The following is a 13,728-nucleotide window of genomic DNA, read 5'->3' on the forward strand; positions in this document are numbered from 1 at the left end:
TGAACCACCTGCTAACATACTCTCTTACTGGAAACTGTTAGCCCAGATGTAGCTCCAGGCCTCCTCTTTGCTGCAGAAAGTCCTGGAAACACAGAGAGGGATAAGAATATACAGTGTCCACTTCCTGGGTCTTAAATTCTTGCTAAGAAGGTGAGGAAAATTATATTATTTCCCTCGTGTTTTAAAAGACTCTTTTAAAAGCCACATTACGTATATAATTTGTACAATATATATTAAAAAAGATCCTAAAATTCTAACAACACTTTTTCTTTTTGACACAAATTTCCTTTCAGTTTTTGAAAGTTAGGCTCTGATGTGAAGATGTATTTCACTTTTAGTGTTTGGTTTTGGGAGTTATATCACTATGGCAATGGGAATTTGTCTTTTTAAAAAATTATTGTGTAAATTATTTTTATGATTCATTAATAAAGATTATGTGTTATAAAGACTTTACTGTGTGGTCTTAGATACAAATTTAGCTTTCAGTAAATTTAGAAGCCATAGTTTTTGGTATTTAGAAAGAGATGTCAGTGTTTTAACTTTCCTTGGTTTTCCGATGTTTCATGAATGGGTGTGGTATATATTTGTAGACAGTACCAAAATAATAGATAAGTGAAAGTAATATACAGAGTGCTTCAGTTCCATGGGCTGGGCACCAAGAATTTGGAGTTCACTGCTCAGGATGGTCGGAGCCTTGAAAGGATATTTTCTGCATCGCATTCCTTATTAGCATGACAAAGATGTTTCTGAACGCAGCGGTATCGGACCGGTAATGACACCTGTTCACTATGGGTGTCTGTAGTGTCTTTGGAGAAGGACATGGCAACCCACTCCCGTATTCTTGCCTGGAGAATCCCATGGACAGAGGAGCCTGGGGGGCTACAGTCCATGGCATCACAAAGAGTCGGACATGACTGAGCATAGTGTCATTACATTGCTCTACAGACATGCTAAGAAATCCTAAATGTCCCAAAGAAATGTGCTCAGTAAGGGACTTTCAGTCCTTTCATAAATTCTGTAGGTCAACATACAATAAATAATGAGCAGCAGATGCAAACCACATATGTAATTTTAACTTTTTAGTAGCCATGTGCGTACAAGTAAGAAGAAATAGGTGAAATTAATTTTAATGATATACTTTATTCAACCCAACTTAGTAAAAACATTACATTTTAACACGTCACTTACAAAACCCAGTATGAGATATTTTATACTCTCTTTTTCATGCTAAGTCTTTGAAGATTTGTGTGTATTTTATTTTATATTTACAGCACATCTCGCTTCCAAGTAGTGACTTTCAAGTGCTCAGTGGAAACATGTGGCCAGTGGCTACCGTACTGGACAGTGCAGTTCTAGACACTTAGATGGTAGATGTGTTTAAGGCTGTTTTGATTCTGTAGGAGAATCATTCATTGTTGTTAAACAAAACCAATCTTCTCTTTAATCCAAAAAAATCACTCAAACATTAATATTGCATTTCAGGTACAGATACAGGCATTTATGAACAGTACTTTTGGAAAAATTTTATCTTCTCAACAGGCTCTTCAACTGCTTCAAAGGTATTTATAATGCATTAAACAGTGTAATTTCTAGGTGGGATAATTTTAGAAAATAACCATTTCAAAAAAATTTTGGAAATCTCTATGTAAACTTTGAAACTTATGAACAGTAATCTTTTTTATGATTTTATTTTTAAAATTTATTTTAATTGGAGGCTGATTACTTAACAATATTGTGGTGGTTTTTGTCATACAGTGACATGAATCAGCCATGGGTATACATGTGTCCCCCATCCCGCGTTCCCTTCACACCTCCCTTCCTATCCCATCCCTCTGGGTTGGTCCCAGTGCACCAGCTTTGAGTGCCCTGTTTCATGCATTGAACTTGGACTAGTGATCTATTTCACATGTGGTAATAAACATGTTTCAATGCTATTCTTCCGAATCATCCCTTGCTTTCTCCCACAGAGTCCCAAAGTCTGTTCTTTATAGCTATGTCTCTTTTGCTGTCTCGCCTACAGGGTCATTGTTACCATCTTTCTAAATTCCATATATATGCATTAATATACTGTATTGGTGTTTTTCTTTCTGACTTACTTCACTCAAACAGTAATCTTTCAATTACCATAAATAGACTGGTGAAAATTTGAAACATGGGATGATGTTTCTCACTGAATATTATTGAGGAAAGTCTTTCAGTAGGAAATGATGTCATATTTTCCCTCAGCTGTGTAATATCTTAAGGTTAATTTCATAAGTGTTATTGGAAAGGGAACAAATAATGCTTGATTCTACATACTGAAAGGAATTCTGAAAGTGAAATTATCTGAGAGTAATAGGTCTCTGGCTTCCCTGATAGCTCAGATGGTAAAAAATCTGCCTGCAATGGAGGAGACCCAGGTTGAGACAAGCTCCTGGAGAAGAAAATGGCAAACCACTCCAGTAGTCTTGCCTGGAGAATCCCATGGACAGAGGAGCCTGGGGGGCTACAGTCCATGGGGTCGCAAAGAGTCAGACATGACTGAAGTGAGTTAGCACACATGCCCGTACGCAGAGTAGGCCTCCAAACTTTCTGTTTTCCTTCCTGGGCACTCCTGCAGCTTCCTCTATTCTGATAGCAGTGCTCACCTGCAGGACAGGGAAGCCTGGATTAGAGGAGCGGGTTGGACCAGAAGCCGTTTTCTTCCAGCTCAGAGAGGGCTCACTACCCATGTCAGGGACCCTCTTGGAACTCTTCCCTGAGAGCCAGTGGATCTGGGCTTGGGTCTGACTTTGCTGTATTTCCATGTCTTTCTAATGATAAATCATACCTGTAAAACTTTACCTCATGAGACCATCGTAAGAGTCAAAACAGATATAAAACGGTTTTGATGAATGAGAGTACGGTACAGACTGATGGCAGTACCACTTTCTTGGCAATCTCTCTGTCTGTTTTTACTCATTTTATCATCAGAATGTTATGGTTCTAGTACTCCCTGTACATGCTTAGTCTCTAAGTGATGTTTGGCTGACAAAATGTTTATTATCATTATGGTGATTGTGGATGACGTGAGCAGTAATATGGGCAGAGGGACAGTCAGTCAACCACTGTCCATCTTTGCTAAGCCAGCTTAGAAATGCTCAACTTTTCAATCTCAGTTCAGATGTCCTTTTCTTTGGAAAGTCTTTCTTGACTCCCCAAGCTTGGCAGGGTTTCCTCTGTTACATGCAATTTCTGGCACTCTTATAACTGAAATGACTATGTCACTTATGACCAATCTCTACCTTTTCCATGAATGTTGGCTCCAAGAGGGCTGAAAGCACACCTGTCTTGTACATCACTGTATTCTAGGGCAATGCATGAGGCCTGGTGGGAATATTTGTCAAATGAGTGCGTGGATTTTTAGGACTGTAGCAACTCTTAAGTGTGTTTCTCATTCACCTTTTAATTATTCACCTTCACTTGCTTTTAGATTCCAGAAACTGAACATTCCCTGTCTGCAGTTAGAAATAAACCACACCATTGAGCGTATTCTTCAGTATTATGTGGCTGAACTTGAAGCTACCAAGAAGGCAAGTATCATGTTTATAAATAGAACAGCACTTTTTGTACAGAAATAAAAATATGCTGCAAGTATTTGCCGTCATTATATTGTGCCAAGCTTTTCAGACCGATCCTGTCACTGCTGAGTATCTTTGATGCTCCTCTCCAGGGGGAAGGTCCTGACAGCATGTGTCCCTGGAAAGCCAGATTACACCTCTCTCCTCTTAAGAATTATCTTCTTATGACAGCATTCATGTATGTGTGGGGAAGCCCATTTACGTTAACGTTTTTGTGCATCAAAATAGGGGCTCAGGTTTCTGCCATAAAGGAATGCGAATCAGCCGTAATTATACATACATCCCCTCCTTCTCTAGCCTCCCTCCCTTCCCCTCATCCCACCCCTTCAGGTCATCACAGAGCACCAGACTGGGCTCTCTGTGCCACACGGCAGCTTCTCACCAGCTGACAGTGTGTGTATGTTGATGCTGCTTTCTCCATTCGTCCCACTCTCTCCCTCTCCCACTGGGTCCGCAAGTCCAGTCTTCATCTGTGTCTCCATTCCTTCCCTGCAAACAGGTTCATCAATATCATTTTTATGGCAGAAACCAACACAACATTGTAAAAATTTAGAGAAATATCTAAATTTTAAAAATAGGAAAAAAAAATCAGGAAGGCTTCTTATCATAGTTTGTGATCCTGAATTAGATAACACAGCATTGGAATAGGAATTTACTTGGAAATGTGAAATTAGCAGTACAATTAATGGGGCCAAGAAACAGAGAAGAAAAAATAAAAGGTAGTTAGTTCTTGGGTTCTTATCCCTCTTCTTCTGTCATTCTGTAAAGTTAAAATATGTGTGTATAACCTTTAAAAAATATGGGCTCTGGAGAATATTATGACAGCTATAATATAACTATGTGTTCCCCTTTTGAGTATATCTTTAGGATTAGGGATAAAAGGCAGAAAAAATGTATACATGTAATGGGAAGTAAGGGTTAAGAGAGAATCAAGTGTCATGTATTGTAATCATCATAGTTTTTGAGCCTCAGGTTTATAGGGCTGAAGTGCATCTACATACTTATTGACAACCTCTTGTGTATAAAACATGTCAGTAATGGTAATACATCAATAAAAATAAAGCTGTATATATATTTTACCTTTTCCACTGTATTGAATTCCAAACGTTAATGCCAGACCTTTAATTACAGCTTTATCATTCTCAAAAAGATGACCCCCCTCTTGCTCGCAACATGCCACCTATAGCAGGAAAGATCCTCTGGGTGAGGCAGCTGTATCGCCGGATAAGTGAGCCCATCAACTATTTCTTCGTAAGCCAACAGTTAAAATTTACAGTATGTGGATCGTGGTGGGTTTACTTTTTCTTTTTTTGGCATGCCCTGAAGCATGTGGGACCTTAATTCCCCCACTAGGGATTGAACTGGTGCTCCCTGCATTGGAAGCGTGGAGTCTTAACCACTTGACTGCTGGGGAAGTCCCTTGTGGTGGTTTTTAATACAAGAAATATATTTTATACTATAGCATTTGTAGCCGGTAGAGTAACTAGAGCTAATTCTTTTACCAGGCAAAGAAAATTTAGTTTGCAAATATGCTTGAGAGAGTATAAGCCAGTTCCTTTCATGTTTGGTAGATAAGCCTGATTAATTATAGCTAATCTGTCAGAAGGTTGATCTTAGAAATGTATGACCTTTAATCATACGGGACACTTTATAAAGGCTTTTGTAAAATAATTGTTTTGAAAATGATAGAGCACAGGCGTGGTACTGAAACTTAAGTCTGTGTGTGGATGAATAGGTCACTGGTACACATTCAGTTCAGTTCAGTTCAGTCACTCAGTCCTGTCCGACCCCATGGACTGCAGCACGGCGGGCTTCCCTGTCCATCACCAACTTCCAGAGCCTACTCAAACTCATATCTGTCGGTGTTGCTATCTAACCATCTCATCCTCTATTGTAGCCTTCTCCTCCCACCTTCAGTGAAGATGAGAACGTGCTCAGAATATATTCCTCTGTGTAGGACCGAGGCCAAGAGCAGGTGTAATAGGGTACATTCATCCTCTGTGTTCTTAAGACTGTTAGATTTCTGAAAAACACCAGGGTAGTCTTAAGCCTTGCTGGAATTCTGAAATTGCCAGTTTGTCATCTTGTTATTTTTGTTTGTTTGTTTTGGTTTTCCTTTTTTTGCTTTGTGTTTTAAAGAGATGGTGTGGCAAAGCAAAGTTGGTTTGCCTGGTGTTGTGTCTTGTGCCTAAGTAGAGAACAAAATATAATAGTCTTGCAAATGATTTTATTATTTGAGCATTATTAAATATTAAGTTTTTGTTGTTTTTGTTTGGCTGATATCATTTGTTTTACTGTCCTCAATATTTAAAAAAGTAAATAAATAAAACAAAATGCTGGCCTTAGATAAGAGGCCAGGATGGGTACTCAGTTGTTTATTGACTTTATAGTGACAGAGAAGAGATTGCCCTGTTTTTGATTTGTGTGAATGAAAACAAAACAAAAAGAATGTTCAATTTTTACATAAAAAATCTGGTTTTTGTTCTTTGATATATATTTACTTTTTTTTCATTAAGTTTATTTATTTTTTTAGTTCTGATATTTACTTCTTTTAAAAAAATTGGTGGGGAAGGAGGGAGGGGGGAGAGAGAGAGAGAGGGAAGAAGGGAAGGAAGGAGGGAGGGAGGGAATCTACATTTCCTTTTTTTTTTATGTTGAAATTTAAGAATTTGCCCTGATACTCACAGTTCTAGGAAAATCAGTTCATTGTATCTTGCCAGAAAAGTGGGGAGGAAACAGAGAATTGGAGTTGGAGGCCCTAGTGCCTGCGGCCAGCTGTAAGACTAGATACCGTGCTTTTTAAATCCTATTTTCTTTCTCAGTTTCTGCTTTTTACCGTTTATGTTTCCCTGCTTCCTTCTCTAGCTTGTCTGACCTTCCTCCTCTCTGATCTTTTTCTGAGGCAAAATCTAAATGAGTAGCATCATTATTTGATTTGATGTCATTTAAAATATAAACCGCTTTATGGTTTGAATAGAAAGCAGACAGCAGACTTTTAAAAATAAATCATTTTTCTTCCCTTAAAAAAACAGAAACACTCGGAAATTTTGTCAAGTGCGGAAGGCAAAGCTGTCATTCGTCAGTACAATAAAATTTCCTATGTTCTGGTGGAATTCGAGGTGGTCTATCACACAGCCTGGATCAGAGAGATCTCCCAGTTACAATACGGTGTGTTTAAGACTGCAGTGGCCCTGCAGAGGGAGTATTAGGTGGCTTTGAACGAGTTTGTGGTTCTGGAGAATGTTTATGTCTTTTTTAATATAACTGTGTGATGGTTAAATTTAGATTTGGGGCTGATACAATTATTTATTTATTTACAGTTAATCATATTCTGATTTTATAAGCAGAAATTGTCATGACCTTAAAATTGGTATATGAAGATCATGAGTTTCCCCTGAAAAACGGTATTTAAAAGTCAATATCAAAGGTCTTTATTTTTCCATAGGTTTGGGAAGCTTTTTTTTTTTTTAATCAGTTTTATCATGCTGAAGATTCAAATCTCAGTCCCAGTGAGGAGAGACAGAATCTCAGCTTGCTTGTCCTCACTCCTTCAATCATTCCTTCCTTCCATCTGTCCTTCTTCCTTCCAGCCATCCTTTCTTCCATTGTTCCTTCCTTCCTCCCTCCCTCCCTTGCTTCCTCGCTTCTTCTCTCTCTTCTTTTTTTCCCTTCTCTCCTCCTCCCCCTTCCCTTTCTTTCTATAACTGAATTTAACTTAAATTTTGATCTCCAGTAAATAAAGAAAATTAGGGTTGTGTCTGAGGGGTGCCAGGGTATTGGGCAGTTAAGTGATGTAGGAGATGGATGGTTTAAGCCATCATCCATCCGTGCTCCCATCCTCTGGGATGTTGCTGGCATTGTGTGGGCTCAGTTCAGGTTCCTACTTTGTCCCATATCAACCTTAATCTCTTATCCATAACCCTGGCGGAACCCTGACTGTGTCCCGTGGTGGGAAGGTGTCTCCCTCTCATGCCAGGGATCTCCACTTCAGGAGAGCACAGAATTGCAGGGTTAGGAAGCACAGATTCACAGCTTGGGTCCCTGAGAGTGGTGGTGAGAGGGGCCACTCCTAGTTCTGCCTCTTGGTGCCAGACTCACAGCACTATATATAGGTCATTGATCCACTGCATGACTGCATGGATCCTGAAGGACAAGACTTCAACCCTGCGGGGTATCTTCTCAACTGGCACCTCAGTTAAGCCTTTAATACACCACTTCTATCAGCCCAGCTGTTTCTGGGTAATGCATATGATAAGATCCTATGGATCCTAATGAAAGTCTGCTAATGGAGCAATGGTCTCGAACTTTAAAAGAAGGTTAAAATTTACATTATGGAAAAGATCAAAGAGAATTTTTAGCAATCGAAATATGAAGCGTGTATTTTCTTGCTTATACAATACCTTGCACTTCTCTATTTCTTTTGTTCTGCTGGCTTTTCCTTTTATCTGCACACTAACAAGTTCAGCAGTCACCTGGTCCATAAAGCCTTTCCTTATTCTTCCTGGCAGATAATAATGTCTTCTTCCTCCAGAGGCCTCCACACACTTTATCATGACATTTGTGGCTTTATAGATCCGTCTTATCTCCCCTACACATTCCAGCAATACTCTCTGTGTCTATTTCATCTTTGTGTCCTTTAACTAGTAGTCATAGCTAACAAAACACACTTTATATACAGCCCCCATTTATTCTCATGGCAGTTCTCTGAGCTGTTATTCTTATTGTCATTTTACAGATGAAGAAACTGAGGTGCTGAGAAGTTAAGTGCTTTTCCTGAGATCACAGAGCTGGGAAGTGGCAGGGCCAGGATTCAAATTTACCTTTCTTAAAAAAAAAATTATTTATTTGGCTGGGCCAGGTCTTAGTTGCAGCATGTGGGATCTAGTTCCCTGACCAGGGAGAGAACCCCTGCATTGGGAGCGTGGAGTTTTAGCCACTGGACTACCGTGGAAGTCCCCAGACTTGCCTTTCATGTGGACACAGGCTCGTGGAAGTGAACTACTCTACAAGACCTCTTGTTATATTGATGTTACTATATTTGACTGTATAGGAACTTGGGATAATAATTGGAGACCTCGTATTGGTCTCCTCATTTGCTCTATAAAGTTTCTCTAGTGATGATTCACGCAGAAGCTTCTCTTAGTCCCAGAGTTGACTTCCTGGCTATCATTATTCTTAGTGGTCTCGCTGACCATTTTGTCCTGTTTCAAGAAAGCTCAGCTTTGCCCTAAGGAAGATAGATTTCATTACATGAATGTCCTAAGGTTATCCTGGCATTTACTTGCGAAGATAAAATGATTTCCAGCCAAAGTTTTAAAAGATTCCTAATGAACTGGTTTTTAGTTGAAATCCTCATGAAACCAGCATTGTTAATAATCACATCAAAACTCATTCTGTTGAGTAAAAGTCAACTAACTTCAAAGGGATATAGTCTATTTTGTTTTACTAGAAATTTGATGCAGCCATATTCTCTGAAGTAATTTGAGGCTTGGAAGATACATGTGAAATTCTCACGTTAGCAGTGTTAATATAAGATGCAACTGAAGCTAGCACATACTAGTTTACAAGTGCGTTATTATGATGCCTGTAAAAGTAATTCATGTTAGGATAACAAATGATTGAAGGCTATTCAGCGTGAACAGTTTGGGATTATGTATTTAACTTCTTAATAAAAAGCATATCTGAAAGTACCTATTATATGACTGATGTTCATGTAGTAATTTGGATGTAGGCTAAAAAAAATTCTTCCTCTGCATTCTAGGAGTTCACAACTCAATGGTGTTTAATAGATATTTCTTAATGATACTGAACCTAGTTATCGATTTAAGTCAGATAAATCTTCTTAAATTTAAGAAGCCGGTTTAATGTTAGGTATAGAAAGGAGTTTGAACTCTATGAGGTGTGTCATATTTCATAGTTGGGCACATCTTTCAATTCTCTCTCCCAGAGGTTAAATCACAATCTGTAAAAATAAACTAACACTGCATCATAGCCTTCTTAGACCCACTCAGAAAAGTACTGTATTATAGTTCATAGCACAAAGGCTAAGCATTCTTGGTTCATATTTATGTCTCTGGATCTGATTTTATGGTTTACGGATACTCTGCATTCATTTATCTAAGTTTTGAGCACTGACAGTGTGTCAGATACTATGCCTTAGCACTTGACAGCCAAAATTACCATTCTGTCCTTAAGAAGTCAGTGGTTCAGTGGGGAAGACAGTCATGTAAACAGGACTGGAAACAGAAGTCTAGAGTAAGTCATGTGAGCAATTGTTTATTTGTAGCTTTGCAAGCCACACTTTTTGTGCGACATCCAGAAACAGGAAAGTTGCTGGTTAATTTTGACCCCAAAATTTTGGAAATTGTTCGGGAAACTAAGTGCATGATAAAAATGAAGTTGGACGTACCAGAACAGGCAAAGAGATTGCTAAAATTGGAAAGTAAATTGAAAGGAGATAAATTGTACCTGCAGGTAAGATGGATTCTATTTTCTTTTCTTTTTTAAAAATATTTATTTATTTGGATGCGTTGGGACACATGGGATCTTTCACTGTGGTGCATGGACACTCAAGTTGTGGCTCGAGGGCTCAGTGGTTGTGGCACTTGGGCCTAGATGCTCCATGGCATGTGGGATCCTAGTTCCCAAACCAGGCGTTGAACCTGCATCTCCTGCATTGCAAGGTGGATTCTTAACCACTGGACCACAAGGGAATTACTCTACTTTCTAATTATTTTGAAAGAGGTTTTAAAATATGTATATATATATATATTTGTATTTTTTTTAAAAAAGAAAAAGACATCTTTGCAGTTGTGCTGTTGCTGCATTGAGGAGAAATTTGTTATTATGTTGATTCTTTTTAAATTTTTTCAACTTTATTGACGGACAGTTGACAAATAAAATTGTTAGATAAAGTATACGTCATGATGATTTGATACACATATATGTTATGAAAATATGTTGTAGAATGTATTAGTCACTCATTTGTGTCCAGCTCTTTGTGACTCCATGGACTGTAGCCTGCCAGGTTCCTCTGTCCAGGCAAGAATGCAGGAATGGGTTGCCATTCCCTTCTCTAGGGATCTTCCTGACCCAGGGATTGACCTGGGTCTCCCGACTTACAGGCAGATTCTTTGCTGTCTGAGCCACTGGGAAGCCAGAAGCACATTTTATGAAAGGATTCCTTCCATTTAGTCAGTTAACATAGCCATCATTTTATATATATATATATATATATGTATGTATATATAAGTATATATATAATATATGAACACACACACACATCCACACATTGGTGAGAACATTTAAATTCTACTCTCTTCAGTTCAGTTGCTCAGTCGTGTCTGACTCTTTGCAACCCCATGGACTGCAGCATGCCAGGTTTCCCTGTCCATCAACAACTCCCGGAGCCTGCTCAGTCATGACCGTTGAGTCGGTGATGCCATCCAGCCATCTCATCCTCTGTCGTCCCCGTCTTCTCCTGCCATCAATCTTTCCCAGCATCAGGGTCTTTTCAAATGAGACAGTTCTTTGCATCAGGTGGCCAAAGTATTGGAGTTTCAGCTTCAGCATCAGTCCTTCCAATGAATATTCAGGACTGATTTCCTTTAGGGTGGACTGGTTGGATCTCCTTGCAGTCCAAGGGACTCAAGAGTCTTCTCCAACACCATGGTTCAAAAGAATCAATTTTTTGGCACTCGGTTTTTTTTATAGTCCAACTCTTACATCCATACATGACTACTGGAAAAACCATAGCTTTGACTAGATGGATCTTTGTCAGCAAGGTAACATCTCTACTTTTTAATATGCTGTCTAGGTTGGTCATAGCTTTTCTTCCAAGGAGCAAGCATCTTTTAATTTCATGACTGCAGTCACCATCTTTAGTGATTTTGGAGCCCAAGAATGTGAAATCTCTCACTGTTTCCATTGCTTCCCCATCTATTTGCCATGAAGTGATGGTACCAGATGCCATGATCTTAGTTTTTTGAATGTTGAGTTTTAAGCCAACTTTTTCACTCTCTTCTCACTTTCATCAAGAGGCTCTTTAGTTCTTCCTCACTTTCTGCCATAAGGGTGGTGTCATCTGTGTGTTATTGGTACTTCTCCCAGCAATCTTGATTCCAGCTTGTGCTTCATCCAGCCCGGCATTTCATATGATATACTCTGCATCTAAGTTAAATAAGCAGGGTGACAATATACAGCCTTGACGTACTACTTTCCAAATTTGGAACCAGTCTGTTGTTCCATGTCTGGTTCTAACTCTTGCTTCTTGACCTGCATGCAGATTTCTCAGGAGATAGGTAAGGTGGTCTGGTATTCCCATCTCTTGAAGAGTTTTCCACAGTTTGTTGTGATCTACACAGTCAAAGGCTTTGGCGTAATCAATAAAGTAGATGTTTTTCTGGAATTCTCTTTCTTTTTCTATGATCCAACGGATGTTGGCAATTTGATCTCTGCTTCCTCTGCCTTTTCTAAATCCAGCTTGCACATCTGGAAGCTCACGGTTCATATACTATTGAAGCCTGGCTTGGAGAATTTTGAGCGTTACTTTGCTAGCATGTGAGATGAGTGCAATTGTGCGGTAGTTTAATTGTATGATGTGTTATCAACTACCGTCACTGTGTTGTACTTCAGATCCTCAGACCTTATCCGTCTTATAGCTGAAAGTTTGTACCCTGTTACCAATATCTTCCTGTTTCCCCTGACAACTACTTTGCTACTCTTTTTATGAGTTTGCGTGGATTAGATTCCACATGTAAGTGATATTATACAGTATTTATCTTCCCCTGTCAGAGTTATTTCACTTAGCGCAGTGCCCTCGAGGTCCATCCATGTTGCCACAAATGGCAAGATGTCCTTCTCTCTCATGGTTGAATAATATTCCATTGTATATATGCCACCTCTTTATCCATTCACCATCGATGGAAAATTGTTTCCATGTTTTGGCTGTTGTGAATAATGTTGCAATGAACATTGGAGTGCATATATATTTTCAAATTAGTGTTTTCATATTCTTTGGATGAAAATCCCAAAATGGAATTGCTAGGTCTTATGGTAGGCATCACTGACTCAATGGACATGAGTTTGAGTAAACTCAGGAGTTCGTGATGGACAGGGAGGCCTGGCCTGCTGCAGTCCATAGGGTCACAAAGAGTCGGACAAGACTGAGCGACTGAACTGAACTGATTGTAGTTCTACTTTAGTTTTGTAAGGAAACTTCATACTGTTTTTGATAATGTTTGCACAGTTTACCTTTTACCAACAGTGTCTGAAGGTTCCGTACTCTCCACATCCTCACCAGTTATTTGTCTTTTATTGATAGATGTGAGGTAGTATCTCATTACCCACTGTGTTTACTTCTAGGAGTTTTATGGCTTCAGGTCTTAAATTTAATGCTTTAATCCATTTTGAGTTAGTTAGTGTGGTATAGATGGTGGTCCAGGTTTATTCTTTTTCATGTGACTGCCCAGTTTTCCCAATATTGTTTACTGAAGAGACTGTCCTTTCACCAGTGAATTCTTCTGACTTCTCAGTGTGCTCTTACAAAGTTCTTTGTAAGTGAATTGACCATATATGCATGAGTTTATTTCTGGACCGTACTCTGTTCTGTTGTGATTCTCGAGGGCATTAAAATACTGACATGCAAACAGAAAGGAAAAAAGTGAAAGGATTATCAGAAAGCAAAAAGTGATTATCAGACATCAGCTGTAGATTTCTGGATAATGACAATGATGAAAAGCAAGTTTAAAACATTATTAATATTATAATTTTTAGATTAAGTGCATTATATTTTATAATATGTCCAATTAAGGATACTAGTAAGGTATGAATTAATGACTATAAAATGACATGAATGGAAAATGAATCTCAATATTATGGAGTAAAATGGAGCAACAACCAAAAAGATCAGAGTATTAGAATAGATATTCTCAAAACCAGTTTAGAAAAACAGGCTTATTGAGATAAGCCTTATTCACATACCACACAATTTATCCATTTTAAGTGTACAGTTTAATGGTTTTAGTATATTCACAAAGTTACACAGCCATCATCAGTATCAATTTTAGAACATTTTCATCATTCCCAGAAGAAACTCCATATCTGTTAGCAATCCTTCCCCATTTTCCCC

General features: G+C 38.7%; 1 protein-coding gene across 2 annotated transcripts in view; it reads left to right on the plus strand.

Moving 5' to 3' along the window:
• Positions 1–13,728, plus strand: part of DNAH8 (dynein axonemal heavy chain 8) — a 324,005-nt gene that overhangs the window by 47,228 nt on the left and 263,049 nt on the right. For both annotated transcript variants that reach the window (XM_088831445.1, XM_055406188.2), the window contains 5 exons: positions 1,483–1,559; positions 3,452–3,551; positions 4,731–4,850; positions 6,632–6,767; positions 9,886–10,073. In XM_088831445.1, coding sequence (XP_088687571.1) covers positions 1,483–1,559; positions 3,452–3,551; positions 4,731–4,850; positions 6,632–6,767; positions 9,886–10,073 — 621 coding nt within the window. The remainder of the gene's footprint in view (positions 1–1,482; positions 1,560–3,451; positions 3,552–4,730; positions 4,851–6,631; positions 6,768–9,885; positions 10,074–13,728) is intronic.

Source organism: Moschus berezovskii, chromosome 23 (assembly GCF_049115385.1).
Source record: "Moschus berezovskii isolate FMDL1 chromosome 23, NW_MosBer_1.0, whole genome shotgun sequence".
NCBI lineage: Eukaryota > Metazoa > Chordata > Mammalia > Artiodactyla > Moschidae > Moschus > Moschus berezovskii.